Source organism: Natator depressus, chromosome 1 (assembly GCF_965152275.1).
Source record: "Natator depressus isolate rNatDep1 chromosome 1, rNatDep2.hap1, whole genome shotgun sequence".
Lineage (NCBI taxonomy): Eukaryota > Metazoa > Chordata > Testudines > Cheloniidae > Natator > Natator depressus.
In genome coordinates, this window is record NC_134234.1 from 204,314,572 (window position 1) to 204,342,145 (window position 27,574).

General features: G+C 42.3%; 1 protein-coding gene across 2 annotated transcripts in view; it reads right to left on the bottom strand.

Moving 5' to 3' along the window:
- Window positions 1-1,281: 1,281 nt before the first annotated feature.
- Window positions 1,282-27,574, bottom strand: part of USF3 (upstream transcription factor family member 3) — an 87,577-nt gene continuing 61,284 nt past the window's right edge. For both annotated transcript variants that reach the window (XM_074975045.1, XM_074975054.1), the window contains exons 5-7: window positions 26,723-26,805; window positions 13,401-13,497; window positions 1,282-8,178 (exon numbers count right to left, since the gene is read on the bottom strand). In XM_074975045.1, the coding sequence (XP_074831146.1) occupies window positions 1,718-8,178; window positions 13,401-13,497; window positions 26,723-26,805 (6,641 nt within the window). In that variant the 3' untranslated portion in view covers window positions 1,282-1,717. The remainder of the gene's footprint in view (window positions 8,179-13,400; window positions 13,498-26,722; window positions 26,806-27,574) is intronic.

Here is a 27,574-nt window from a genome sequence, read left to right on the forward strand (position 1 = left end):
TTCATAGCCACGACGAGGTGTGGCCTGGCCTCCCCCATCCCTCAAGCATTTGGCAGCAAACACAGGAGATCATGCTGCAGCTTACAGGAGCAGGCCTATAGAGCACTATACAGCTCAGTACACCTAGTGCTGCTTGAAGCATTTTGCCTGCACCTGGTCTGCACAGGAAGGATGCCTCACAGAAACTCTGGCTGTTACCCCTCATTGTGGCCCCAGCTTGATCCTAGAGTTTAGGGAGATAGGGATAGGAGGGCTGGTGGAAGCAAAAATAGGAAACGTCTGGAGTGATGGTTTTGGATGAATACAAAAAAAGACTTCTGCCTTCCTTCAAGATAATTATGTTGCAGTAGTCACTAAATAAATACCACTTACCTAGGTCTGTCCTCATTTTCACTTAATGAAATGGGACCAAACAGTATACAATTCTCTTGCAAATATTAAAAAAAAATCAAAAGAAGATCAGTCAACATCTGTCCCTCTCGCCCTCCCCCACAAATCAGAAAGAACTTCCCAATATGCTGTGTGTTTAGGCATCGACACATTCATCTCTCTGCCCCACCCACAATCACACTGGGTTAGCTAAAAGGTGCTATTTAAGTGCAAAGTATTAATATTAAATTGGGCCTTGATCCTGCCATTGACAGTGAGTGCGCAGATTGCTGTGTCCACAGGGAGCCCTATTACCTTCAGTGGGGTTCCATGTAGGCATAGCAGTTTGCTCATTTGCTGTGAATTACAGGAAGGGTCCTTAATCCAAAGAATTGAAGAAAGCAGACATAGATACAAAGACATGGATTACAAGAAAAAAAAAAAGACTCATAAAGAAAGTGCTAAACAAGGTATAGGTAAGATACCTTGATGTAACTTGCAGCATACAAACAACTGACAGATGACAAAAAACATGACGGCTGTGTCTATGTTGATTACACTAAAAGGGGTAATAAATTATATTAAAAACTCTATACACAGTTCAGCAGGAACTGATGCCATTCCAAATACAAATCTGAATAAAATTCTTCTGCACAGAAAGTGACAGCAAATCAAGTTTTAAGGGAAACTGAATGTTTTAAAATAACATAAATGTTTTACTGCTGCTCAGAAGCTGACCCTGGAAACATACACACAAATTTTTACCTGATTAACTCTGCCTTAATTAGTATGTATGTCACAAGCTTTAACAGACAAAAAGCCAAAGTCTCTATCAACTAAAACTGGCTTGATACCAATTTGACTTAAAGACCAGGTATGTGCGAGGCTCTTTACGATACTTTACAAAAAACCCCAAATTCTAAACAGTTCACTTTATCTTCTGGACAAGTTAATTAACAAAGAATTAAAATAAAAACTCAAGCACTTATTTCCTCCAGTCTCATCTCCCACAAGGCTAATCTTTTACTTGGTACTTTAGATCCAAGAGCTGAAAGTGTCAGTTATTCTGGAACAATCAGATTTTTGAATGCTGTAAAATCAACATTCAATATTTGTATAGCTCTAGGTGTTGCATTCTTACTGTTAATGATAAGAATTGCTATAGGCACTGGTGCTTTAAAGTTAGTAAGTGGGTGGATATACAGTATGTATATAAATACAGAAGTACCCCCATATATACATACTTTTAGACAAACAGTGATGCTATGAATGGTCTCTTCAAGGATGCCTTTTTTTTTTTTTTAATATAAACATAACCCTTCAGACTAAACCGTCAATCTATCAATTTTCATACAGCTGAACTACAATCATGACCTAGAATATGGCTTATGTTGTGGGCAGGTCGGTTTGAGGATTGCTTGGAAGAATCTGAAGCTGACGTGTTTGCTATTGAAAGCAAAGGTGACATTGCCGAACCATCTGGAGGAAGAGCTGTGGCTATTTCTGGAAACAAAGATGTCAAGTTAAAATTGGATAAGTGTGACGTATTGGTCATGTGCATTGGCGGCATATCTGGGAGAAGAGGAAAACTTGGCTGAGCAAAACCAACTGGTCTGGGAGGAGATAAAATGGATCCAAATCGATTGTTTAAACCTCCGCTACTGGGCTTTTCTGTGCTTGGATTAGGAAACATTTGATTGGGAAAGTAAGGGATAGAAATGTCATTGGAAAGAGTAGGATGAGCAGGAGAATAAGGCGGATAGAAAGATGGCAGTGTATTTTGAGGATCTACTGGGATTAGGGCTGGTGTTCGAGTGGCACTGGGCTGAGTAACTGGTGGAATGAAAGAAGTATTGGCATTTATTGTTGGATTCATACTTCCCTCTGGAATAAATGGGGGGAATCCAAAATTCTGAGACAAAGCATGCTGGTCAGGGGCTGCATTATCATTAGACACTTGAGGGCCATCAGACATAAAACGGACAATGCTGCCTCTTTTTTCTATCGTAGATTGCTGGCGCCCAAGGATCATACTGCCACCAGTAGACAGGGGAAGATGGGGCAGACTAGGGTCAAATACATTTCCATGTCTTTGATTTCCAGATCGATTCCTTTCAGGCTGGCGGATTTTAGAACCACTATTATCCTGCAGAGGATGCCTTGATCGCTGAGTAACTGAAGAATTTGGCTGACGAACAGATGGTTGCCCTTGCTCAGCATTCCCATGAGAGATAGCAGGGTGTGGGAGAGCTGGCCGGACAACTCCATGCATGTTGCTAGAAACAGGTGTATTCATGTGGCTCTTGGTTCCATGACTGTCAGTCATTCTCATGGGATTGGACTTCTGTACAGAAATATTTGGGCTTGTGTTTCGACCTTGAATATCTCCTGAGGAAGAAGAACTTGAAAAAGGAATATTTAAAGAACTATTCCTAGTATTAATTGTACCCATAGACATGTCACAACTTTCTCTATTCTGACCTTCACCATCTCTTCGAATGTGGACGCTCTCTCGTGCTGGGGGACAATTATATTCAATTGTGGAGGATGCACTGCACTGCGTATTCCTCTGATGTTCTGAAATTGATCTTTGGCTTCCACTAACCTGATCTCCAAGATGAGGGGCAAGTAAACTCTGCATAAAACTTTGGTGGCATGTATTTTCATTGTCCCTTGGCAGAAGAGCATTTCCTGTTGGAATACCCCGAACCGGTTGATAGGGCAATCTCTTTTGTCTCTCTATGGGTGGCCCAGTATTTTGACTAATTCGAAAAGCTTGTGATTGCATGCCCCTGAGGGATGATACAGAGTTACCAATTTCACTATTTCTTGAGGCCTGTACATCAAAATTGCCTGTTGGCTGTTGGCTAGCCCCATTTGGTTTGAATGTCTGACAATCAGAAAGCCGTTGAACTTCTGGGCCAACCGCATGGTCTACAGATATACGACTCTGCATGTTATGAATTACCAAACCTTTATTCCTGGAAACATCTAGGTAACTTCTCATTTCAAGCTGGTCTGGAACCCTAGAGCCTTGAAGGGATATCCCTATTCTCTGTTCTGAATTAGAAGGCGTCTTCCCAATAAGTGCCTCTGCAGAGTAACTAGAAACTCTGTTTCTTTCTTGTCTATGTGGGGCACAGGTCATATCTGATGGCCTGGTTACAATACTTGGCTGGGACACCATTTGTTGCTCCAAGCCCCTGGCGGTCAGAAGTCTCTGCATCTGATTATGTCCAGATACATGTTCGGATGAAACCCCTGAGCCTTGCTGTCTGTTGCCAACATCCTGTTGCTGATGATGCATAATATCTTGATTTAGATGGTTCTGAGGATGGTTATGATGGTTTCTGCTTGTTGAAGGGTTTTCACAGTTCTTTTCAGGCTGGGAAGCTCCAAAGTGCTGCTGCATCTGCTGCTGTATTTGTTGGTGGTGGGGATGAGGCTGCCCACTTTTTTGCCGAGTTTGATCATTTCCATGATGCTTCTGCTGTAAAGAAAGTTGACTCGCTTGGGTTCCCTGGACAAGGCTTCGTTTCTTTTGCATTTGCACCTCTTGCTGTATTGCTCTTTGTTGGTGGACACTGTGGGATTGAGAATGGACTGAGCTCTCTGCATGAGGAACATGGTGCTGTAGCTGATATAAGTGATGCCTCTCTCTTAACTGTCCAGCCTGCTGTTGTTTTAAGTATGGGTGGTTACTATGAAGATGAGATACGCCTTGAGCAGGTACATGCTGTATAGGTTGCAGATGCTGACCTCCTGTCTGACCTTGCTGCTCTGAAATGGATGGCTGAGAACTGCACTGAACTTCAGTTTGCCTCAAAGCAGAGGTCACAAAGTTGTTGTTGGATGGGAATAATCTGTTAAGACCATCTGTGTGCCCTTGATTGCTCACTGACACAACCGGATTGGATGAATTAGGAGGGATCTGACTAACCAACATTTGAGTTTGGTCAGCAATACTGTCTGGTGTTCGGTTCGTCAATGCCACGCCTTCAAGCCTGACAGGTGTTGTCTGACACTGCTTCTGTCTCTTTGCTGTAGAAAGCAGAAGGTCCTCTTGGACAGCACGTTTAGCAGAGTCTTTGCGACTTTCATGGTTTTGTTGCTTTAAGTGTGGTTCCTGCATCTGTGGAGCCTGCATGGTGTTTGCCCTAATAGCACTCAGTTGATCTTGAACATATTCAGTCATCATAGCTGATCCTGGAGACTGACTGACATAGGAACTAGATGATATGGACCGAATCTCTGTGGCAGGAACAGCGGCTTGCTCTGAAGGCTGGGATAAACCTGAGCAACTTACAAGGGGGTGGATGATGCGACTTTGATGTATGAGATTATTTACACTTAAACTGGTTACATTTGGTGATTGGGAAGTTGAAATCTGTACAGTATTTGATGTTTCCACTCCTACAGAACAGCTGGGTTTTTCCACTGGTCTATCAACATTTGTTTGCACTGGATCCTGAGCATGGAATTTGTTTGGTGCTGCTTCCAACTGTCCTACATTAGCTTTACCTGTTTGTGGTTTAAAAGGCTGCTGCTCCCTTTCCAAAGGTGCAACTTCAGAAGATTTAGAGGCAGCATCCCTTAAATTAACTTGTATCCCCCCTCCACTTTTTTCAAGGTTCTCTTGGTCAAAAATAGCTCTTGCTGCAAGAGCTACAATGTCAGTTTGCTCTGAAAAAGTGCAACTGTTACATGTATTTGTTGATGTGCTGCTGGTTACATCTTCCCTAGATGTGTCTGGCAACATGGATGCAACTGAGAAGCCACGACTGCTCCCAGAGCTAGTTGACATTGGAGAGTCCGCCTGCCTGCTAGCAATAAGAGAACCACTAACAACCTCTTGATCGGAAATGCAGGAATGATGTTGCGTGAGAGTGTCACCTTCAGTGTTCATTAACAAAAGTTCCTGCTTCTCAGGCAAATCAACATTTGATTTTATTGTTTTAGAGTTTTCTGGGGGGAAATCAGAGTTTTCCACCTGAAGCGAAAAAGAGGGTTTTAGCATCGCTGTTCTTTCTTTAGTAAGGTCAGACAGCATTCTGGTTAGACCTTGTCCCTCTAACAAGTCTGTGGTTTGCATCACAATTGATGACTCTTGCCCAACACTGCAGGTCTCTGAAATGCTTTCTGCCTCAGAAGCATGGTCTGTCGTTGCACTGTTTTGTGGAGCTAATGCCCCAGAAACCTGAGAAATTGTCACGTGTGCTTCAGTGGCAGAGGACATTGAGATGCTGGTGGTAACACATGATTTGGAAGATTCTGGCAACACAGAGCCGGGTAACGGGTTATTCCGAGATGTTTGCAGAAGAGCAGTGGAATCTTTGGAACTTGATGGAACCAGTACAAACTGTTCTGACATCACAGATCCTAGCGGTGATGAACTCGGTACCTCTGTTGAACTCAGCTCTGGTAAACTCACCATCTGTTCAGAACTCAGAGTCTCTTTGGACTGACAGTCAGAAACGCTTACATCAGTTGGCGCTGCCACGCTGTTTGCTTGTGACACAGCTAAGGCCTGTGATACTACTGGGATGTTTTCAATGAGTCGTTCACCATCTGAATGCTCTGCTGTAGCTTCCACATTAGTGCAATCAAGCTTCCCTGAATCTCTGCAAGGATTCGCTGGACATGATGCTTTGCTGTTGGCTGCTAAATGTTTTTTAGTACTTGTCTTTTTGTTTGTCCTTTTTGATTTTATGTTTGATGGCAAACCAGCAGAAGCTTTTTTTGGAGAAGTGTTTATAGAATTAGAAGCAATGGATAACACTGTTGAACTTTCAGTAGCTATGGAAGATGCTGCAGAAGTTGGTAATGAAACACAGTTAATTGGGGCAATCTGGCTGCTGGCAGTTGTTGGATTAGTAGGCTGACTAAGGGACAGCTGTAAACAGCTTTGCCCAGCCATTTGTGATATACTCTGATTGAGGTTAGCTAAAGCACCAAATGTATTGAGGGCAACATTGGTATTCGGATCTTCGCTAGTGGTAGGTTGAATAATTTGCATAGGGGCTTGATTTGAAGCTCCAGACGAGGACATCATAGGTTGCAATGCAAACAGCTGTCCATTTAAAGAAATAGTCTGAGGCTGTTGTTGATTTGACATTGTAACTGAAAAAGTTTGTGTAGCGCTAGAAGATGGTAAAGAAGGTGGTCTTGGTAATATATGGACAAGATGTTTCCCTCCAAAAGTTTGTGGAGCAGAGGCATTTTGCACAGAGCTGTTAGAGCTTGCTATTGGACTGGCTCCATTCACAGGAACTCTGAGAGAACCAGGGGGCTGGGCAGAGAGGAGAGGAAGAGAATTCTGATTAGCTGCTTGTATAATTACAATCTGTTGACTAACGGTTTGGCTGGGGACTTCAGCTCTCACCACTGGGGGACATGGAGTGGTGTTAGGAGGCTGCAGAATTATGACATTCTGATTAGCTGGTACCGCAGTAACAGCTGACCCAATTGTCTGAGCCATCTGAATTACCTGCATAGCTGAATTCAATGGAAAGATGTTTCCAGCAGGCTGGGTTTTAACCTGTGGTTGAGTGATTAATGGCTGCATAGGTACAGATGGGCAAGAGGGCAAGGTAACAACATTTTGTTCAGCTGCCTGCCCATCTCCAGGCACAGAACTATTCAAACTGATGCTTGGAGCCAAATGTCTGTTATGGGTGGAAGATATGGTACCAGCACCATTAACTGGCTCGTTTAACAATGCAGTCATAACACTGGACGGTGTCTGGGTTAATGGCTGAACAGTGTTTCCTGCTAGTTGCAAAGTAGTCCATGTGGTTTGTGTGATTCCAGCTGAAGGGATCCGTGTAAGGCTACTCATGTTTTTCAAATCAGAAGTGCCAACACCTGAAGAGCCTGAAAAAGACCAACAGTTGTCTAATGAACCAGCAGGCAGTGTGCTTATTGCTGTAACAGCCTTAACAGTCTCTATTGCAGAAGTCACAGGGACCCCAGCACTACTTAATAAGTCTGTACTTTTGAGGATGTTTACTGAAGGGAGGCTATCCACAATGGAGAGTCTCACAGATGGGGTACAAGTGGTATCAGTTGCTGAAACGACAAAGCTTTCTTGAAATTCACTTCTAGGATCCTGTAAGCTTGAAGAGCTCACATTCACCTGTTGAACTTGAGAGGCCTCTATGGTGGTGTTAGAAGGAATGCTGATGCCATGCATGATTGTTTTTTTCATTAACTTGGTGCATTCTTGTCCATTTTTAATTTTGGGGACATTTTGATCATTCTGTGGCGTGCTACTTGAGGAACACTGTAATTCTTGCTCTGTCCCAGACGGACAAGCATTCTGTGAGCTTGCAGTAGCAGAGGTAAGCATGTCCTGCTCATTCTCTGAGGTGGAAAGTTCAAGCACAGTCTCAGCAGGAACTGGTTGACTGGATGCCAATGGAGAAACTGTGGTCTGAGACCATGGCTTGTTTTCTGTGGGGTAAACACCAGAAATGGTCACAGGAGTCACTAGGTTGCAAGTTCTCTGAACTGGTACAACATTGGCTGTTTGTTTTTGTAAGTTATGACCAACATTAAAAGTTATTCCCTGGACAGATGCCCCCTGGTTATTTCCACCAGGCTGACTCCCATTCGAATAGACAATGATGTTCTTTTGAACCTGATCGCTAGGAATAACAACAGAGACCTTTGCACTTTTGAGATTCCCTTTCCAGTGAATTGTGGGATCATCATACAGGCAAATGTCATTTGCTTTCAGTAGTTCTATGTATCGCCCATTTTCCTTCTGGAGTTCATCCAACTGTTTCCGGAGCTTTTTTATCTCTTCAGCTGCAAAACAGTGAGAATACAACTTTACAGTGGTGTCATTAAAAATGCTAGAAAATATTATTGTCATCATGTGATTTGGGAAATAGACTCTAAGTGTCACTGTAATAAACTGTTAATATGACATGCTGTCTCTAAAACCCGTACTTATAAGGGCTTCTAAGGACGACCAAGTCTCTTTTACAGTATGGCACCCTATCACCTTCCTGCTCAGTTTAGCAATGTCACACCAGAGCACTCAATCACTGTAATAGACAGAGACATTTGTTTTTCCATCTAGGCCATCTGTTAGTGGACTAAATCATACTGGAAGTTTAGGACAATTGATGAAATTCTGTAACAAATGAAAAAAGCATTGGCACATTAATTTGTCTTTTCTCTGTGGCCAAACACCTGTAATGCATTTATATTGCAAACTGCATTGGTATTCTCTTGGCTTCCCAGTTCATTTTTACATTTTATTAAACCCACTGTAGTATTTACACAGAAAGGGGCAAGAAAATATTTTTGCAGTGGACCGAGGGACAGGTGTGACATCTAAAATTAATTTTAACTCATTTTTAAAACTGACTATATTTCAAGTTGAAATTAGCCATTTAAAAGCACAGTCTATAGGGACAAACAGAATCATAGACCACAACAAATTACAGTAAAAGAATGGCTCAATGGTACCTGTTGCTGTTTTATAGTGCTTACTTTTAAGAAGGTTGCTCTCGAAAGCAAAATATTTTAACATGATTTTTGGGGGTATCCCAAAAACCATGCTATTAACTTTCAAGATACTTGAGTAGAGAGGCAGCAGCCCCAGACTAGCCCCATAGGAAGACCCCCCTGCCCCCGTTTATAATGAGATCACTTAATTCTGAAATTTGTGAGAGGTTTTTCATAGATTCCAAGGCCAGGAGGGACCACTGTGATCATCTAGTCCAGGAGTCGGCAACCTGTGGCACGTGAGCTGATTTTCAGTGGCACTCACACTGCCTGGGTCCTGGCCACCGGTCCGGGGGGCTCTGCATTTTAACTTAATTTTAAATGAAGCTTCTTAAACATTTTAAAAACCTTATTTACTTTACATACAACAATAGTTTAGTTATATATTATAGACTTGTAGAAAGAGACTTCTAAAAACATTACAATATGTTACTGGCATGCAAAACCTTAAATTAGAATGAATAAATGAAGACTCGGCACACCACTTCTGAAAGGTTGCTGACCCCTGATCTAGTTTGATCTCTTGTATAACACAGGCCATAGAACTTCCTCCAAAATTTTCCTAGAGCATATTCTTTAGAAAAACATCCAATCTTGATTTAAATATTTCCAGTGATGGAGAATCCATGAAAAACCTTGATAAATTGTTCCAACAGTTAATTATACTCACTATTAAAAATTTACATCTTATTTCCCTTCTGAATTTGTCTAGCTTCAACTTCCAGCCATTGGAACATGTTATAAAAAACTCTCTCTACTAGACTGAAGAACCCATTTTCAAATAATTTGTTCCCTAGGCAGGTGCTTATAGACTGTAAATGAAGTCATCCCTTAACCTTTTTGTTAAACTAAATAGATTGAGCTCTTTGAGTCTATCATTGTAAGGCATGTTTTCTAATCCTTTAATCACTAAGAATCATAGAATATCAGGGTTGGAAGGGACTTCAGGAGATCATCTAGTCCAAACCCCTGCTCAAAGCAGGACCAATCCCCAACTAAATCATCCCAGCCAGGGCTTTGTCAAGCCTGACCTTAAAATCCTCTAAGGAAGGAGATTCCACCATCACCTCCCTAGGTAATCCATTCCAGTGCTTCACCACCCTCCCACTGAAATAGTTTTTCCTAATATCCAACCTAAACCACCCACACTGCAATTTGAGACCATTACTCCTTGTTCTGTCATCAGCAACCACTGAGAACAGTCTAGGTCCATCCTCTTTGGAATCCCCTTTCAGGTAGTTGAAAGCAGCTATCAAATCCCCCCTCATTCTTCTCTTCTGCAGACTAAATAATCCCAGTTCCCTGAGCTTCTCCTCATAAGTCATGTGCTCCAGCCCCCTAATAATTTTTTTTGCCCTCCGCTGTACTTTTTCCACATCCTTCTTGTAGCACGAGGCCCAAAACTGGACACAGTACTCCAGATGAGACCTCACCAATGCCGAATAGAGGGGAATGATCATGTTCCTTGATCTGCTGGCAATGCTCCTACTTATACAGTCCAAAATGCCATTGGCCTTCTTGGCAATTAGGGCACACTGTTGACTCATATCCAGCTTCTTGTCCACCATAACCCCTAGGTCCTTTTCTGCAGAACTGCTGCCCTACCACTCAGTCCCTAGTCTGTAGCAGTGCATGGGATTCTTCCTTCCTAGGTGCAGGACTCTGCACTTGTCCTTGTTGAACCTCATCTGATTTCTTTTGGCCCAATTCTCTAATTTGTCTAGGTCCCTCTGTATCCTATCCCTACCCTCCAGCATATCTACCATTCCTCCCACTTTAGTGTCATATGCAAACTTGCTGAGGATGCAATCCATGCCACCCTCCAGATCATTAATGAAGATATTGAACAAAACTGGCCCCAGGACTGACCCCTGGGGCACTCCGCTTGATGCCGGCTGACAACTAGACATGGAACCATTGATTACTACCCGTTGAGCCCGACAATCTAGCCAACTTTCTATCCAGCCCATACTTCTTTAACTTGCTGGCAAGAATACTGTGGGAGACCGTATCAAAAGCTTTGCTAAAGTCAAGGAATAACACGTCCACAGCTTTCCCCTCATCCACAGAGCCAGTTATCTCATCATAGAAAGCAATTAGGTTACTCAGGCATGACTTGCCCTTGGTGAATCCATGCTGACTGTTCCTGATCACTTTCCTCTCCTCTAAGTGCTTCAAAATGGATTCCTTGAGGACCTGCTCCATGATCTTTCCAGGGACTGAGGTGAGGCTGACTGGCCTGTAGTTCCCTGAATCCTCCTTCTTTCCTCTTTTAAAGATTGGCACTACATTAGCCTTTTTTTCAGTCATCCGGGACCTCACCTGATAGCCATGAGTTTTCAAAGATAATGAGCAATGGCTCTGTAAATCACACCCGCCAACTCATTTAGCACCCTCGGATGCAGCGCATCCAGCCCCATGGACTTGTGTTCATCTATTTTCTAAATAGGCCTGAACCACTTCTTTCTCCCCAGAGGGCTGGTCACCTCCTCCCCATACTGTGTTGCCCAATGCAGTAGTCTGGGAGCTGACCTTGCTCGTGAAAACAGAGGCAAAAAGAGCACTGAGTACATTAGCTTTTTCCGCATCCTCTGTCACTAGGTTGCCTCCTCCATTCAGTAAGGCGTCCAGACTTTCCTTGACCTTCTTGTTGTTGTTAACATACCTGTAGAAACCCTTCTTGTTACTCTTAACATCCCTTGCTAGCTGCAACTCCAAGTGTGATTTGGCCTTCCAGATTTCACTCCTGCATGCCTGAGCAATATTTTTATACTCCTCCCTGGTCATTTGTCCAATCTTCCACTTCTTGTAAGCTTCTTTTTTGTGTTTAAGATCAGCAAGGATTTCACTGTTAAGCCAAGCTGGTCGCCTGCCATGTTTACTATTCTTTCTACACATCGGGATGGTTTGTTCCTGCAACCTCAATAAGGATTCTTTAAAATACAGCCAACTCTCCTCTTCTGTGGCTCTTCTCTGGACCCTTTCCAATTTATCAACATCCTTCTTGAACTGAGGACACCAGAACTGGACACAGAATTCCAGCAGCCAAATAACCTCTTGCCTCTTACTCAATATTCCCCTACTTATCCATCCAAGAATCGTATTAGGTGTTTTGGCCACAGCGTTGCATTGGGAGCACATGTTCAGCTGATTATCCACCCTGACCTCCCATACCTCTGTTACAGTCAATACTTCTCAGGATAGAATCCCCATCCTGTAAGTATGGCCTACATTCTTTCTTCCTAGATGTATTCTTTACATCTAGCCGTATTAAAATGCATATTGTTTACTTGTGTCCAGCTTAACAAGCGATCCAGATCGCTCTGTATCAGTGACCTGTCCTCTTCACTATTTATCACTCCCCTAGGTTTTGTCATCTGCAAACTTTATCAGTGATGATTTTGTTTTCTTCCAGGACATTGATAAAAATCTTCAACAGCATAGGAGCAGAAACTGATCCCTGAGGGACCTGACTAGAAACACACCTGTTCAATGATAATTCCCCATTCACAGTCACATTTTGAGACCTTTCACTTAGCCAGTTTTTAGTCAATTTAATGTGTGCCATGTTAATTTTATAGCTTTCTAATTTTTAATCAAAATGTCATGCAGTATGAAGTCAAATGCCTTACAGAAGAATAAGTATGTTACATCAGCACTATTACTTTTATCAACCAAATTTGTAATCTCATAAAAAAAAAAAAAGATACCAAGTTAATTTTGCAGGATCCATTTTTCATAAATCCATGTTGATTGGCATTAGTTACATTACCCTCCTTTAACTCTTGATTAATCAAGTCCCATATCAGCTACTCCATTATTTTGCCTGGGCTCAGTGTCAGACTGACAGACCTATAATTACCCAGGTCATCCCATTTACCCATTTTAAAAAGATTGGCAAAATATTAGCTTTCTCTGGTCTAATTACTCTGGTCTATTAAATTTACAGGCAACAGATATTAGGACAGTCAAATTAAAACAACTCGAAGTGGAATCTGCAGAAATGATTGCATTAAGTGTAAACTTATCAATGACAGTATACCATGATGGGGATGCTTCAATTTGCTATAGTTAAATGCAAGAATGTGCGGTAGGGCATATGCCTCAACTTTCTTGTTTTCAAGTTACCTTAAGCAACCATTTCTCCTCTCCACCCCTATAAACTCTTGGGATTCCCCAGTTTGTTGATCCAGCTGAAGTAAAGAATTGCTGATTTCATTACTAGGCTCACTAGCCAAGGAGGACAGGAATGAAATGCATAATGAACACAATGAATTCATTAATGTTCCAAGGATGAAGCTGTTGCCTTGTAGCAAAGAAAAAGAACATGGGATGGGAAAATGGTGATGTCATGTCAATATGCCACATCCTCACTGGATTAGTAAGGAGAGAAGAGTATTAATACACTGTTGTGGGAAAAAACAGCACTGATCTAATACAGTACACCCAGTGCCACATTACCACAGTGGAAGAGAAAGGGAAATTCAAGAACCTTCACCACATTTCATACTTACCTTGTTCATTGTTCCCTCCATTCAACAGGAGTTCATCATTTTGCCTTTTCATTTCTGTTATATATTTAAAGGCCTGATCCAGGATCATGTTCTTACTCTACAAAAGAATGTGTGTATATTAGGGAAAAAGATCTATCAATGAAACTTTTAAAATCAAAAGCAGACCTACTAGTGACAAGTCTGTACACATCACTTTTCAAACCTGGGATTTCAACTGGAATGTTCATTTTAAGGATGTGCCAAACTTGTCTGACATTTTTAATTATTTCCCTTGTATTTTCCTTCCAAAAAAGATCGGCTACTTTCTTCACAGTATGTGTGATTCTTTGGGATGCTCCGTCCACATGGTTTCCACTTCTTTTGACATGTACCCTGAAATAAAATTCCTTTTGGTTAGCAGTGACCACTGGGGCCATGGCTGTGCCATCAATGTCCTTGTGCCCCTCCACTCCAGGGAATAAAGAGCAGAGTGGGCCCAAATGTTCCTCAGTTTCTTTGATGATACTGAATCCTACAGCCATAGGACTCTGTAGAAGCAGGGAGGGTCGTGGAATCCAAGTGAACAACACATCTTGTAAGGTAAAGTAACTGTTCTTAGAGTGATTGTCCAGATGGATGCCAGTTCTGGTGGCTAGCAAGCAGTGATCTCATAGTTAGAAGGTGGGTGCTTGGAGTCTTATTTAAATTAGGATTTCAGGACAGGTCTGTCATCTGATCTTGAAGCCTCAACAAAGGAATAATATTTGATAAAAGTGTGGACTGATCCCCATTTAGCCACCCTGCACATTTTGGAAACACAGGTGCTTCTCTGAGGAGCAACAGAAGCAAACTCTGGTGGACTGATCTCTAAATGATATAATACAATTAGATACCCATTTAGACAACTTTTTAGTGATACCAACTTGATCCTTAATCCTATCTCCGAAGGCTACAAAGAGCATGGGAAAGCTCCTGAAGGATCTTGTACTATGTCCAGGTACTATGAAAGAGCCCTGACCACAATAAAGGATGTGCAGGTTTGGCTTTTCCCTGGTTTGAGTGAGGCATGGGAAAAAAAAACTGGGAGATGAATCAACTGATTTAAATTAAAATCTGAAACAACATTAGGCAGAAACTTGGGGTGAGGCCTAAGAGTCACCATGTCTTTATGGAACACTGAGTAAGGTGGACCAGTCAGAAGGGTCTGAATTTTCCCTATTCTACAAGCTGATGTTATGGGTACTAAAAAGGCAAACTTCATAGATAGAGGGTAAAAAGAGCAGGTTGTTAGGGACTCAAAAGGGGGGCCCTTTAAACCAATTAACACTATGTTGAGGTCCCAGGAAGGAGAGGGCTGAAGGAAACGTATGAATTAAATCCTTGAAGAAACAAACAACTGTAGTGTGGGAAAATATGGTATGACCCTGAATTGGAGGATGATGTGCAGATATTGCTAAAAGTACTCTTATGGAGCTGATAGATAGTTTTGAATGTTCTAGGGCTAGTAGATAGTCCAGAATAGCAGAAACAGGGGCTTTCATGTGAGTCAGGAGATGTTGTCTTGCCCAAATAGAAAACTGCTTCCGCTTTGCTGCATACCAGAATGCGATATATCAAAATGCCCTGGATTTCAGCTAAACAGCTTCTTCTGCAGGGAGTTAATCAGACAGCACCCAGGCTGTCAGATATCATCATGCTGGATCTGGGCATAAAATCTGACCTCCATTTTGCAAAACCAAGTTAGGTAGACTAGGTAATATGATCAGAGGCTATGTTGACATGTTCACCAGATCTGAGTACCAGAATTGTCTGGATCAAGTTGAGCTGAATGTTGTCTGAGTTTTCTTAGAACACTTGGTATTAATGGGATTGGAGGGTAGGAATACATGAATGCTGGCGCCCATGAGAGGATGAAGGACCCAACTGGGAGCCTGCGCTTGAACTCTCTCTCTAGAACAGAATGCATGGCATTTCTTGTTCTGGTCGGTGGCAAACAGATCTATTTTTGGGCACCCCCATATGTGAAAGATGCTCAGTAGAACTGAGTCTTTGTCAGTCCACTCGTGGTTTGCTGTGAATTCTCTGCTGATCTGATCTGCTAGATTTTGCAAGCCTGGAAGATGCAGAGCCTCTGATGTGATTTGATAATCACCAGCCTGAGACAGATGGCTTCTTGGCAGAGTGGATATGACCATGCTCCTCCCTTGTCTGTTGACATAATACATGGCTGTGGTGTTGTCTATCATCACCTGGAAAGTAGATCCCTGTAACAAGAACAGAAATGCCATTCAGGCTAGATAAACTGCTCTGAGTTTCAGGATATTTATGATAAGATGAGCTTCCGGAGGGGAAAGGGTAGGGACAGGACCCAAAGGCTTTATGTTTGAAGTGAGTCCAGATGAGCTCCTCATCTCAGTAAGCATCCATCACCAGTATCTTGGTAGGCAGAGGGGCAGAAAAGAGTACTCCATTGCACACGTGAAGAAGATCCTTCCACCAATCCAATGAGGAGAGGACTTCTCATGGGACCTTCATGGCCATGTGGTGCCTGCTGGATAGATACTTGCTGGATAGTCTCGTATGCTGTGTGACACTGATGCAGGAGGTCATGTGACCCAGGATTCTAAGGCATGCTCTTGCGGACATCTCTAGTTGAGCCTGCAGATGACTGAGGAGACCCATTATAGTCTGGAACCTCTCCTGCATGAGATAGCTGACCTCAGATCTAACACAGCTCCTATGAATTCTATGCTTTAGATCAGTAAAAGTGTGAATTTGTCTTTGTTAATCTTGAGCCCCAGTGTGGTGAAAATCCCTAAGATCATACAAATCAAGTTGGTCAACTTCTGAGATGATTTTACCTGGATCAGCCAGCCATCTAGGTATGGTTATACCAGAATGCCATGTCCTCTTATGTGGGCTTCAATGACCTCTAGATACTTGGTGAATACTCTCAGTGTAGTGGAGAAACCAAAGGGCAGGACCCTGTATTGACAGACTCCCGCACTTCAAATTTGAGGCTTGAACTTGATGGGGTTATTGCCCTGGAAGGGGTGGGACTTTAGAGGAATCTGATTAGAGGGCGGGGCCTGAATGCAGGAGATCACTGAAAAAAGCCACTGGGGTGGTCTGGGATGATAAGGCTGCTACAGAGCGATAAGTTCAGGGTTGCCACCCTGAACCTGCAGTGAGGATGAATCTGATGAGATGTCTCAAGTCTAAAATGCCTGCCTTCCTTTTCCTTGGGCCTAAACAATAATGGGAGTAGAACCTCTGATCTCTGAATCTGAAGGGCACCTCTTCCAGAAGGGAGCACAACTCCTATTTTAACAGTATCTCATGAGAAGAGTCCCTGAAAAGGAAGGGTGAAGGAGAGTGCAGGGTAAGAAGGGACTGGAATTGGATAGAAAACCCCGTTTATAATTTCCAGGAACATGCTGGTCTGAGGTGATCCAGGTCCAAACGTCCCAAAAATAAAAAAGACAGTTGTCAAAAGGGTGTGGAACAGGGTATCTGTTGCCGACTGGCCGTGGGCAGTCAGGCCTAGAGGTGAAAACAAGAATTCAGCCTACCGGTTAGAGCTGGATCCAGGATGGGTTGAATCCAAGAAACGAGCTGGGTCAGTACCAAGGGACAGAAATCAAATGCCAAAGCCGTGGGGGACAGGAACGGGGGTAAATCAGAGTATAAGCCAGAGATCAGTACCAGAGAGACAGAATCAGAATGCCGGAACAAGAAGGTCAACTGCAGTTGTAAGCCAGAAGCAGAACTGAGAGCTGAAGCCAGAGGGGAGCAGAGCAGGAGCAGGGACTGGAAGCAGGCTGGAGCAGGGACTGGAGCAAAGGTAAGCGCAGCTGCGGGCATGGTATATGCCGAGCAGCCACTGACCTGCTGTGGGGGACAGGCTTATAAGCCAATCAGTGGCTCTGGCCACTCAACAACATTGTAAGGCAGTATTGGTTACCTAGCAGCACACAGTTAGTCAGTGAGCAGGCCAGCAGTTGTTTCTTGCTAGTCTGATCCCTGGCAGCATCAGTCTTGACATGGTTGTGATCAGCAGTCTATAGTGGCATCAAACCTGCTGCTGTGAGATAGACACAGAGAGTGTGTCGCAGGGGAAGAAGAGGCTGGAGACCTCTGTTACAGTCTCTGCAGGCTATAACAATAAGAGGTAGTGGGTCTCTGTTTGGCAAAAACTTTGGGGTCTGTCCTGCTTCCTCCTTAGGGTTGGTGAGTATGCCCAGTGAGCGGAAAGCGGCTCTCAAATCCTGTAATAAAGGAAGAAGTTCATCAGTTTGCACTTTAAATAGTTCAGAGTCTTTGAGCAGGATGTCCTCAATGGTTGTTTGCACCTCCTTGGGTTTTCCAGAAGATTGGAGCCATGAAGCTCTGCGCATAGTTATGGAAGTGGCTAATGAATGTGCCACAGCATCAGAGGCATCTAGAGTAGCCTGAAGAGATGTTTGGGCCACAAACTGTCCTTCAGAAACCAGAGAAATTAGCTCCTCCCTATGTTCCCGTGGAAGCTTCTCTATGAATTATACCACCTCATCCTTACTCAAAGAGTCACATTTTGACAGAAATAAGCATCTGGAGACTAACAGAACAGTAGATCTTTCTGCCAAGCAGGTCAGGACTTTTAAGGTCCTTCTCTCTTGGAATCATCTTTAGAGGTGGCCCTTGATGTTTTGGTCTTTTGTGCACTGTTGCCGCTGCCCATGATCCCAGGACTGGGTGGTTGTAAAAATATTCAAACTCCTTAGGTGGAACTGGATTACGTCTACCAGCTTTCATGGGATGCCAAGGGTGCTAGGGACTGCAACAGAACCGCAGCCAGTTCCAAAAACCCCTCATTGATAGGCATGGCAAACCTCCCAGGTGTAGAAGAGTGCAGAATGTCCAGTAATTTGAGGGATTTTTTCTTGCACTCACGTCCCTCGGAATCTCCAAAGTGTCTGTCATCTGGGCCATGAGTTGTCCTTCAACTGAGGGACAGGAGTGGAGGCAGAGACATCTTTTGTCTTATTTTACTAGGCATCGGAGCGAGTGACTTATATCTATGTTTGTCCTGGAAGCGATGTTCCTTCCTAACCCTTTCTGGTGACGAATGGATGGAGGAGATCTTGACTGTGCTGTCATACTCAGTAGTCAAGGGGTTCAATCCTTTCAATGAACAATGAGCCCAGGAATTCAGTGTAGAGCTGCAGCTAACAGGAGCACTAGTCCAGAGTAACTATTCAGACTTGGTGGGATCTTTTACCTTAGGCTCTGGAGGGGCTCTCATCAAGCACTCCAGTAAAAAAGAGCTTGAAGAAGGCCTCTCTCACTTTCTGTGTCCTTTTGAAGAGGGAGCGACAGATTGAGCATTTGTCAGGTGTCTATTCCTTACTGAGGCAAAAGAGGCACTTAGAGTGCCCATTACCGAGCAGGATAGCAGCCTCACAAAAGCGGAAAGTTTTAAATGCCACGGATTTTGTTTCAGCCACAGTACCTAAGGTCCCTGTACCAGGGATATTCCATAAACTAGTAGAAAAATTATTTTTTGCGGGGGGGTTCTTTGTATGTTTGCTTGCTTGCCAAGAGGCATTAAAGAAAAAACCTGGTAACTATACTAACTACACTAACTATATTAACTAGCTACTACTGACTAGCCTAATAAGAGATTGCACACTTCACAGAATAAGTGGACAGTGCAGAGGTTCCGTGTCACTGCCATGGATGGTAAAAAGGAACTGGTGGATCACTGGGCCCATTCTGCCCTTTATGCCGGGGGTACAAGGACATCTAGGGCACAGTTGCAACCCCAATGGACACCGCCAGCCAAAAAGAATCCAATCTTGTGCGTATGAGGGCACATATGCACCAGGAGTGGAATCCCATTCGGACAATCCATTTGAAGCAGCAGCAGTACTTTCGTTGTGAACAAAATAAAACAAAAAGTAGATAAAACAGCCAAGCAGCTCCAGCCTCGGCCCCTGGCCAGGACCGTGGCACTGGCCATAGCCCCGCACTATGGCTTGGGGTTGGGTGGCGTGTGTGTGGGCAGGGGGTAAGGGCGGGGTCGCAAGATAAAAAGTTTGGGAACCACTGCTTTAGTGGGATTTGAAGACAGTCTGCTAATCTTTTCATGCAGTCCTAGAAGATCTTAATATCATCAGTGAAGCAGCACAGTAGTGGCATTACTCCATTGTCTGGAGAAGACGATGACTTTACAGATGGAGGGGAGATTTCCTCAGCCTGAGATTCTTTCCCTTCCTGTATATCGTCTGGTATCAGAGAAGTGTGTGACACCAATGTGTGCAGTACTGGAGGGCAGTTTGTAAGTGCTGGTGTCTGGTATGGTATTGGTGGGTGCTGGTGCTTTCTTTAGGCATCCAATGGAGCTGGTCATGCTAGTGGCCCCGTGGGTCCAGTAACTGCATGGGGGAGGCGATAATGAAGAGACACCAATGATAATCATAATCTCTGGGCCTGTGATATTTAGGAGGTCCCCTAAGATCCTCTTCATGAAAGGGACTCGAGTGGGTAAGGTAGAATGGTCCTGGGATGGATCCCTGTACCAAGATCTCTAAGTCTAATTAATCTTTTCCAGAGCTAAGGAGGGGAGCCTCTGATGTTCTAACCAGTACCAAAGGCTGGAGACATAAGCAAATCTAAATTTGTTGCTTTTGCAGCAGTACCAGCACAGTGGCACTGGTAGACCTTCCCTGTATTGGCGACTCAGGTTCATCAGAGATAATGAGATCCTCTGCAAAGAGGAACCTGGAAGAAGATGGACGACTCTCATAGTTTTCACACAAAGTTTGGGTCAGTATTGCCTGGTGAGATGAAGGTTGTTGTGGTACCAATATGACTGTGGTATCATCTCCCCTTTAAGAAATAGAGAGAGATGCCACTACTGGGATATGAATGTGTCTTGCAGCAGGGATTTGGAGCAATCAAATTTTTGAATTGCTCCGCTCCAGCTCCGCTCTGGCACCAATCGTGACTGCTCCAGCTCCGCTCTGCACTCCGACTCAAATTAATTTTTAACTAAATAAAAAAGTGCATACTGTAATTTTGAAAAAACATTATTTTTATTCAGACTTTTAAAACAATTTAAATGTCATCAACAATGATACAAACTAGAATTATTCATAATTCATTCTGTAAAAAATTATTATAGCAATCAAGTCATCTTTCATAGCCTGCCGCAAATCATTTAAAATTAACTTTAAAGCCGAAAACAGTTGCTCTATACTAGCTTGAGTTGTTGGCATGCTCAAACCAATTCTACAGGCAGGCTGAATGTGGTGTGGGTAGCTATGAATGGCCTCAAAAACAGACTTAACTTTTAGCCTAACAATAGACTCCATCACCTCACAATGTTCCCGAAAGTTTCTCTCGAATAATGCTTCATTACAATTATGAATCGCAGAAACTCGCTGGCGTCTTTCTTGTTTATCCAATTCCTTTTCAAAGGCATCATCTTCTGAAGAATTGGTGCTTGAATTATCTCCATTTCCCTGTGATGGCTGAAGATGTCTCAGAGATGGAAATTCGAACAAGTTCAGAGTGGAGACGGAAGTTTGAGAACAGCCTGCTATTACTGAAGGATGTGAACTTTCCGAAACAGCAAATTCAATTGTTGATGACTCCTTTTGTTGTGTTTCGTTTTCTTCAAACTCTTTCGCTGAGTTCAAATGTAGCAATAGATTTTGTTTTTCGAGTCATCAAGCAATATCAAGGAGCCCTTCCTTTGCCTTTGGTATTTCCCTTGAGGTAAGAAGAATCCAATACAGTGGGTCAACATGAACTCCAGCAAGGAAACGATTATTGTCAAAAAGCTTCTCTTCGCATTTCTGCATGGAGGATAGAATTCCTTCTGCAATTTGTCCACTCTTTTCTTGCAAGAATTTTGACAGTTTTCGCCATTCCTGCATTAAAACTCCTGGGGTTACGTTGACAGCTTGAAGATTCACAGTTGTTTGGTTTGGCTTTGCCAAGAGGTCTCACAGGTTCTTCACTTCGTCCCATTCAGCTTTTGTTAAATTGAGTTCTCTTGTTCTAGCAGCAACCACTTGTTCACAGTTAGATTGAAAAACGAGAAGCCGATCAATCATCGTAGCTGTTGAACCTCAGTGAGTCACAGTATCCAATTATCGAGTTACCTCTTGTAGATCAAGCAGAACACTTCCAATACTTGGGGTTCGTAGTTTGAGAATGACTTGTCGAATTTTTGCCAGTAATTTCTTCGCATGTTCTTTGTTCAGTCCATCCCAGACTGCCAACTGAAGAGTGTGAATTCCACACTTCGTCAGTTGGACTTTTGAGTCGTCCTCATGAAGCCATGCTGGAAGTATGAGGCTAAGGTCATTAACCCATTGCGCAGCAGCATCTATGTTGAGTTTGATTTCATCCATTCCTTTAGTTCCTTCATCAGGCAAAATAGCTTCAGTACTGTCCATATCCCTGTTCTCAGAGGTAGAAATGGTTTCATTGTCCTCTCTGAAATTTTTGACAGCATACGTCATGTTTGCTGTGCTGTCAACGCAGATGCTCTGTACTTGCATTTCACTGATCCCAAATTTTTCTAAAATAGCTTTTACTTGACTTTTCACGTACGAAGAATTGTGATGCCCTTCAGTGTTGATTACGTCCAAGGTTTTTACCGCAGCTTTATCTTTTCCTTCTTCGTAGTACTGAGCATTGATTGCAAGGAAATTTCTGTTTCCACGGGTTGCCGCATCCATTTTCAGGTAGCACAATTTTTGCTCCAAAGCTTTCTTGAGCTCTTCGTGACCAGACTCAGCTGACAACTAAATGACAAACCGCATTGTGCCTCATCGAAACACCAAGCTGCCAACCCATTTCACCTGCAATTTTTTTCAATCCTTTGTTCTTTAGCCTAAAGGTAGTGAGCAGTGTTGAACTCAAGCAAACCATTTCCATCAGCCCTTCACGGAAATTATTGGCATCCATGGTGACTGTAACCTTTGAGGACTTCAAATATGAGTCAGGTTTTGCTTGCTCAATTTTGGGTTTCTTTTCAGATGAAGCTCCACAAAAAAATCTTGTCCAGGAGTTTTCAAAGAGCCAGATGAATGTCATTTAGCTGCGTCAGCTTTCTGTTTTGCCTCATCTTTCTGGTCCTTTTTATAACCAGAGCCGCATAGTTTTCAGGATAGTTACATTTTACATGCCACCAAAGGTTGAAACTTTTCACGGCACTTGCTTCACTTGTCTTGAAGCTACATGGCTTGAGCTCGCCATTCACTTCCTTTGCCACCTTGCACATTGCCGATTTCTTCTTTGCTTTTCCCAAAAGCACCAATTTGGGCTTTTCAAATTCAAAAGTGAAGATGTCGTTGAGATTCTTTTCCGTAAATCGGCTATCAATCATGGCGGGCAGATTTGATTTTTTTCTTGAAGCCATGGCCAAATCTTCTTGTGCTGCTACCACATCCAAATGTTTCTTGTTATGATCTTCGAAAAGCAATGAACAAAAGCATTACATTTTTTTATAACGTACCTGCTTGTGATATCTTAACCACTTAAGGTACTTCGAATTTATTTTGGATTTTCTGGACAAAAGTGATCACATTTTCTTTTTACACAAAATTATTATTAAAGTATATTAATATTTTAACATGTTTCTTGCAGTTTTAATGAAGTAAGAAGGATTTTAATATACATAATATAAATTTTTATTTATAAATTGCAAGTTAATTTTTCTCATGAAATTTTGTGGTAAAAATATTCGAAATATCTTCCAAGTTTTTAATTAATATCTCAAAAAGACTTTAATGTAGATATAGCAATGAAATTTGGTATTTGCCATAGCATTAGTATGTGCTATCGCTGTTCTACAACATCAATCGTTGGGTAGTAACGAGGCTACATGTTACAAGTTTGAAAATAAACTTTAATGGGAAAGCTTTCCCGTTAAAGTTTATTTCCAACATTCTATCATACAACATCATTCAAATAAACTTATTTAAACTACAGGTGTTGTGAACTGGGGGGACTGGGCCAATTTTATTTAATAATTTTTAAATCTTCGACTATTTAACAGATCCGACCCTGGAATATGATTTAATGCTAAAACATGAATTAAAATGGTACTCTTCATTTATTTTGTATAATTGACCATTTCTGAGAAAACTGTTTTAAAATTTTAATCTGCTTAGATGCCTAGAATGGTATAAGTAACAAGTAAAATTGTTTGTTTTTCAACTTTGGAACCATAAATTGTAAACATAATAATAAATAATAACCAAAAATTATTCACTTATTATGGAACATAATATTACCGCTTGTAGCCAGGGGCAGTCGACGACAAGCCTTTCTTGAAATATGAAATAAAAATGACCAACCGCCAGTTCGGTACGCCTATGGTTTAAATAATTTTGGATAATGTAATATGGTAGCACATACTAAAGCTAAGACACAGACAATTTAATTACTTTATATTAAAGCGTTTTTGAGATATTCATCAGAAATTAACTTTTCATCACTTCCTTGAAGGAACTGTCGCTCCCTTAGGAAGAATTTTAGGACATGTGTTCACAGAAACGTTTTTTTCTTAAAATGACCTAAGAATTCACCCCCAAAGTTGTCTTGGACATTTTCCAATCACTCTGGATATATCACAAAAATCACTCCTAATTTATGCAAAAATGTTTATTGTATATTTATATGCCTGCTGCACGCGACTTTTTCAGTAAATTTAAAATTACAAACAACGCTACCAAAAGACCGTAGAACAGATGACATATAAAATAAGTCCGCCAGAGTGATATGGGAGCATGTACAAATGAACAAATGTACCAGTAACGGGAGCCTTGTGTGAGAAATAAGCATAACTGGTTAATATTTCTGGCGATAGCTTAATATATCCAGAAACAAAAACATTATTTTTTTTGCAATATACCTGTTTGTGATATCTTAAATGTTGTGTCTTGCGTCACACTTTTCCGTAATTGCAGCACTCAGCGCGTCTCGTTGATCAACCCTTACAAAAGAAGTATCAACACATACTAATCTATCTAACTAATCTATGCGAGTATGTACTCGCCTAACTTTGGCACAAGGGTGGGAGCAGTCTGCAGTGTTGCTGGATGTCTGATAATTATCTGATTCTTTAATAAAACATATCTCCAAAAGCTTTGTAATTTTGTATCTGTACATTAAATCTTGATTTTGGCCGAAGTGAGAATAACTGTGACATGTTACGTAAAGTGGTAAAGTAGATGTTAATATCAATTGTTATACAATCTGAAACTTTTTGGCACCTTTAGGACTTTCTTGCTAATTACCATTCATTTTGGATTGAAAATGAAAGAAAGAAAAAAAAAAAAAGGAGCAGTGGAACAGTCAAGATTTTCTGTGCTCTGGCTCTGCTCCAGCTCCGGGCAAAAACCTGCAGGTCCACTGCTCCGCGCTCCAGCTCCGGGCTCCGCTCCAAAGCCCTGTCTTGCAGTGTCGCAAGGTGTCAGACGGTGCCACCGTGAGTTGCTTTGGTGGTAGGTATGCCTGAACGGGGCTTCTTCCTCGATACCGATGCCTCCGTATCAGACTTGGTCAGAGCCTCTACAGTACTCTCAGAAGGATGAGAAGTCTCTGAAGAGTAGATCCTATGGGCTCATCTAACCCTTTTCTTCATTTCCTTTCTTGGAGAGGTATGTTTCCTCTTCTTTAGAGTTTTATGGTGTGGGGCTGAAGGCAAGGCAGCAAACAGGACCAAGATGGTCTGTGACGTAGAGGCCAATGTACAGTGGGGCAAAGCAGACCCCTTCAGAGCTAGGGCACATTCCATTAAAAGGAGGTTAAGTCTAGTCTCCCTTTCTTTCTTGGATTTGCCTTTGAAACCCTGACAAACTTTGTATTTAGAAGGGTTTGGGGAGCCCCCAAACATCACAGACAGCTGCAGTGTCCATCAGTGTGAGGAAAGGACCTGTAGCAAGTCTCATGTCTTAAATCCCGGGGTTCAGTGCCTAACAAATTGTGGACTGACACAAACAAAAGATCCAAGAAGATGAGGGTAAGGAGCCCCCCCACCTCCTCAACAGTGTTGATGCCATGTGAAAATAAGTAATGAAAAGAAACTACAAATACAAACAAATAAATAAGGTAAAGAATTCACAAAGTGAAGGCAGGAAGCTGAATACAGCAGACAGAAGAACTTTCCATCTCAAGTAGCAGGCAGTTGAGAAGGCATTGAGTGGTGGTAGGTTTGCACCTCTCTATAAGCCCTTGTTGGGAGCATGAGGCATAGTGTCTGCAGAGACACAGGCCCATTGACACTATTTTGCAGTCTCTGATTGAGAGTGCATGGGCATGTGCACATCGTACAGTGGAGCACGTACCATCGTACCATAGGGACATGTACAAGAACAACCTTCTTCTCTGTAGTATGTGCCACCTTGAAAAGCCTCCTATAATATCTCTGCCTCATCAACTATCTATATCATTTCATATCTCACACAAACACTTTTCCCCTTACCTAGACTTCTTTGTTTCCCTTCACCATTATTATTTAACAGAATAAACTACTTCACGACCATTTAAATAAAAGACTAAAAAATAAACATATATAGAATTGCATTTGCATCATATAGCAGGACACTGAGTGAAGACATGAAAGGGGCAGGCACGGGGAAGAAGAGTCAACAGAAAACTCGTCTCTCACAGTCTATAACTTTCTTCACTTTTGCATGAAAGAGAGCATCATGACAGAATACACTTAGTAGTGTCAATAGGAAAACAGTCTAACAACTAGGGCTTCTGGGAATTGTGAATCAACTCCTAAGTAGGTACAACCAATCTGACTAGAAGAGTATAGGCAAGCAAACCAGCTTCCAAAGTTACATGTTTAAATGAGAAAAAAACAATCATAACCCTTCTGCAGCTGATTCTACATAGCCTGCTCCCTCCATTCTCACAGTCCTTGAATTCATGTTGCCAGTGCAGGGTCACTACTGCTAGCTGGGCAAAGGCTTTTCAAAAATATCTGCTCCAAAGAGCCGAATATATGAACTAGGACACCTGATGGAGGAGAATGTCTTTCATGTGTCAAACCCAGACCACTCCTTCAGAGTGATACTGAATTCCAAGTCAGCTGGGAGATTCAAGTTTCAAAGAACTGCATTCAAATTGTCCTGTCATTTCCAAGGGCATTTCCATCACAGATAACTTTGTAAATAAGATTTTCATCCAGGTTTCCTTGAGTGTATCAAACCTCATTGTGCCTCCAGCATAAAGTCTGAAGCAAGAAGTATCCCTATGTATTTACAGCTGCTAAGAACCAAGACCAAATGAACACCATTTGGGAGATAGCTGTGCACATTTAAATGTCCACTTACTTGCTTAAGTGCTGGGGAACATGGAATGAGCTCTCCAATTCGGTTTATCCCAGCATTGATCTTCTTCTTTCGATGTCTCTCCACTAGGTAAAAAATAAAATGCATTGTCATTGGGCTACTCAGACCAACACACCAACTACACACCTGGCACCAATGTGTGCACTCATAAATGTATTACTTTATGCTTATCACAACCCCTACTAGGCAGTTTAGCACCAAGAATTAGCTCTAAAAAAACTCTTCAACTGTTGAGTTCTCACTCAATGGAGTTTGAGGGCTGTGACAGAGAAGGGGCTATTTTAAAAGGTGAGGATCATCAGAAACACTCTCTGAAAGCAGTGACATATATAACAACACTTCATATTTTTATAATGCTTTTCAGCTGAGGGTTTCAAAGGTCGAATAAGCATCTCGAAGTTGGGTAGTAATCATGATTTCCATTTCACAGTTGGGCAAATTAATTGGCACACAGATGCACAAAGAACTAGTTGTAGAGTGCGGAATGAAACCCTGGTCTCCCACTCCAGTTCTCAGCCCCCAAACAAGAAATGGCTCTGATTTTCTAGGCTGAAGCACCAATTCTATATGCTGTTGGGTGCAACAGAACACAGAGAACATGGTTCAGGCTTTGGGTGTGTGGAGCATCAACCATACATTTTTACCATCTTCTAGGACAGCAGTTATGGTTACTGCAGGGTCTAGCTATGGGTGGCAGTGAAGGACTCACCAAGAAAATATTTTATGAAAATGTTTCCACTTTATGGCTCTTTTGGGAGAAGAGAAGAAAAGCCTGAATTAGTTTTAGTCCCCTTGTGACATGGTTAGTCTCCGTGCAACACCTTAATCATGACA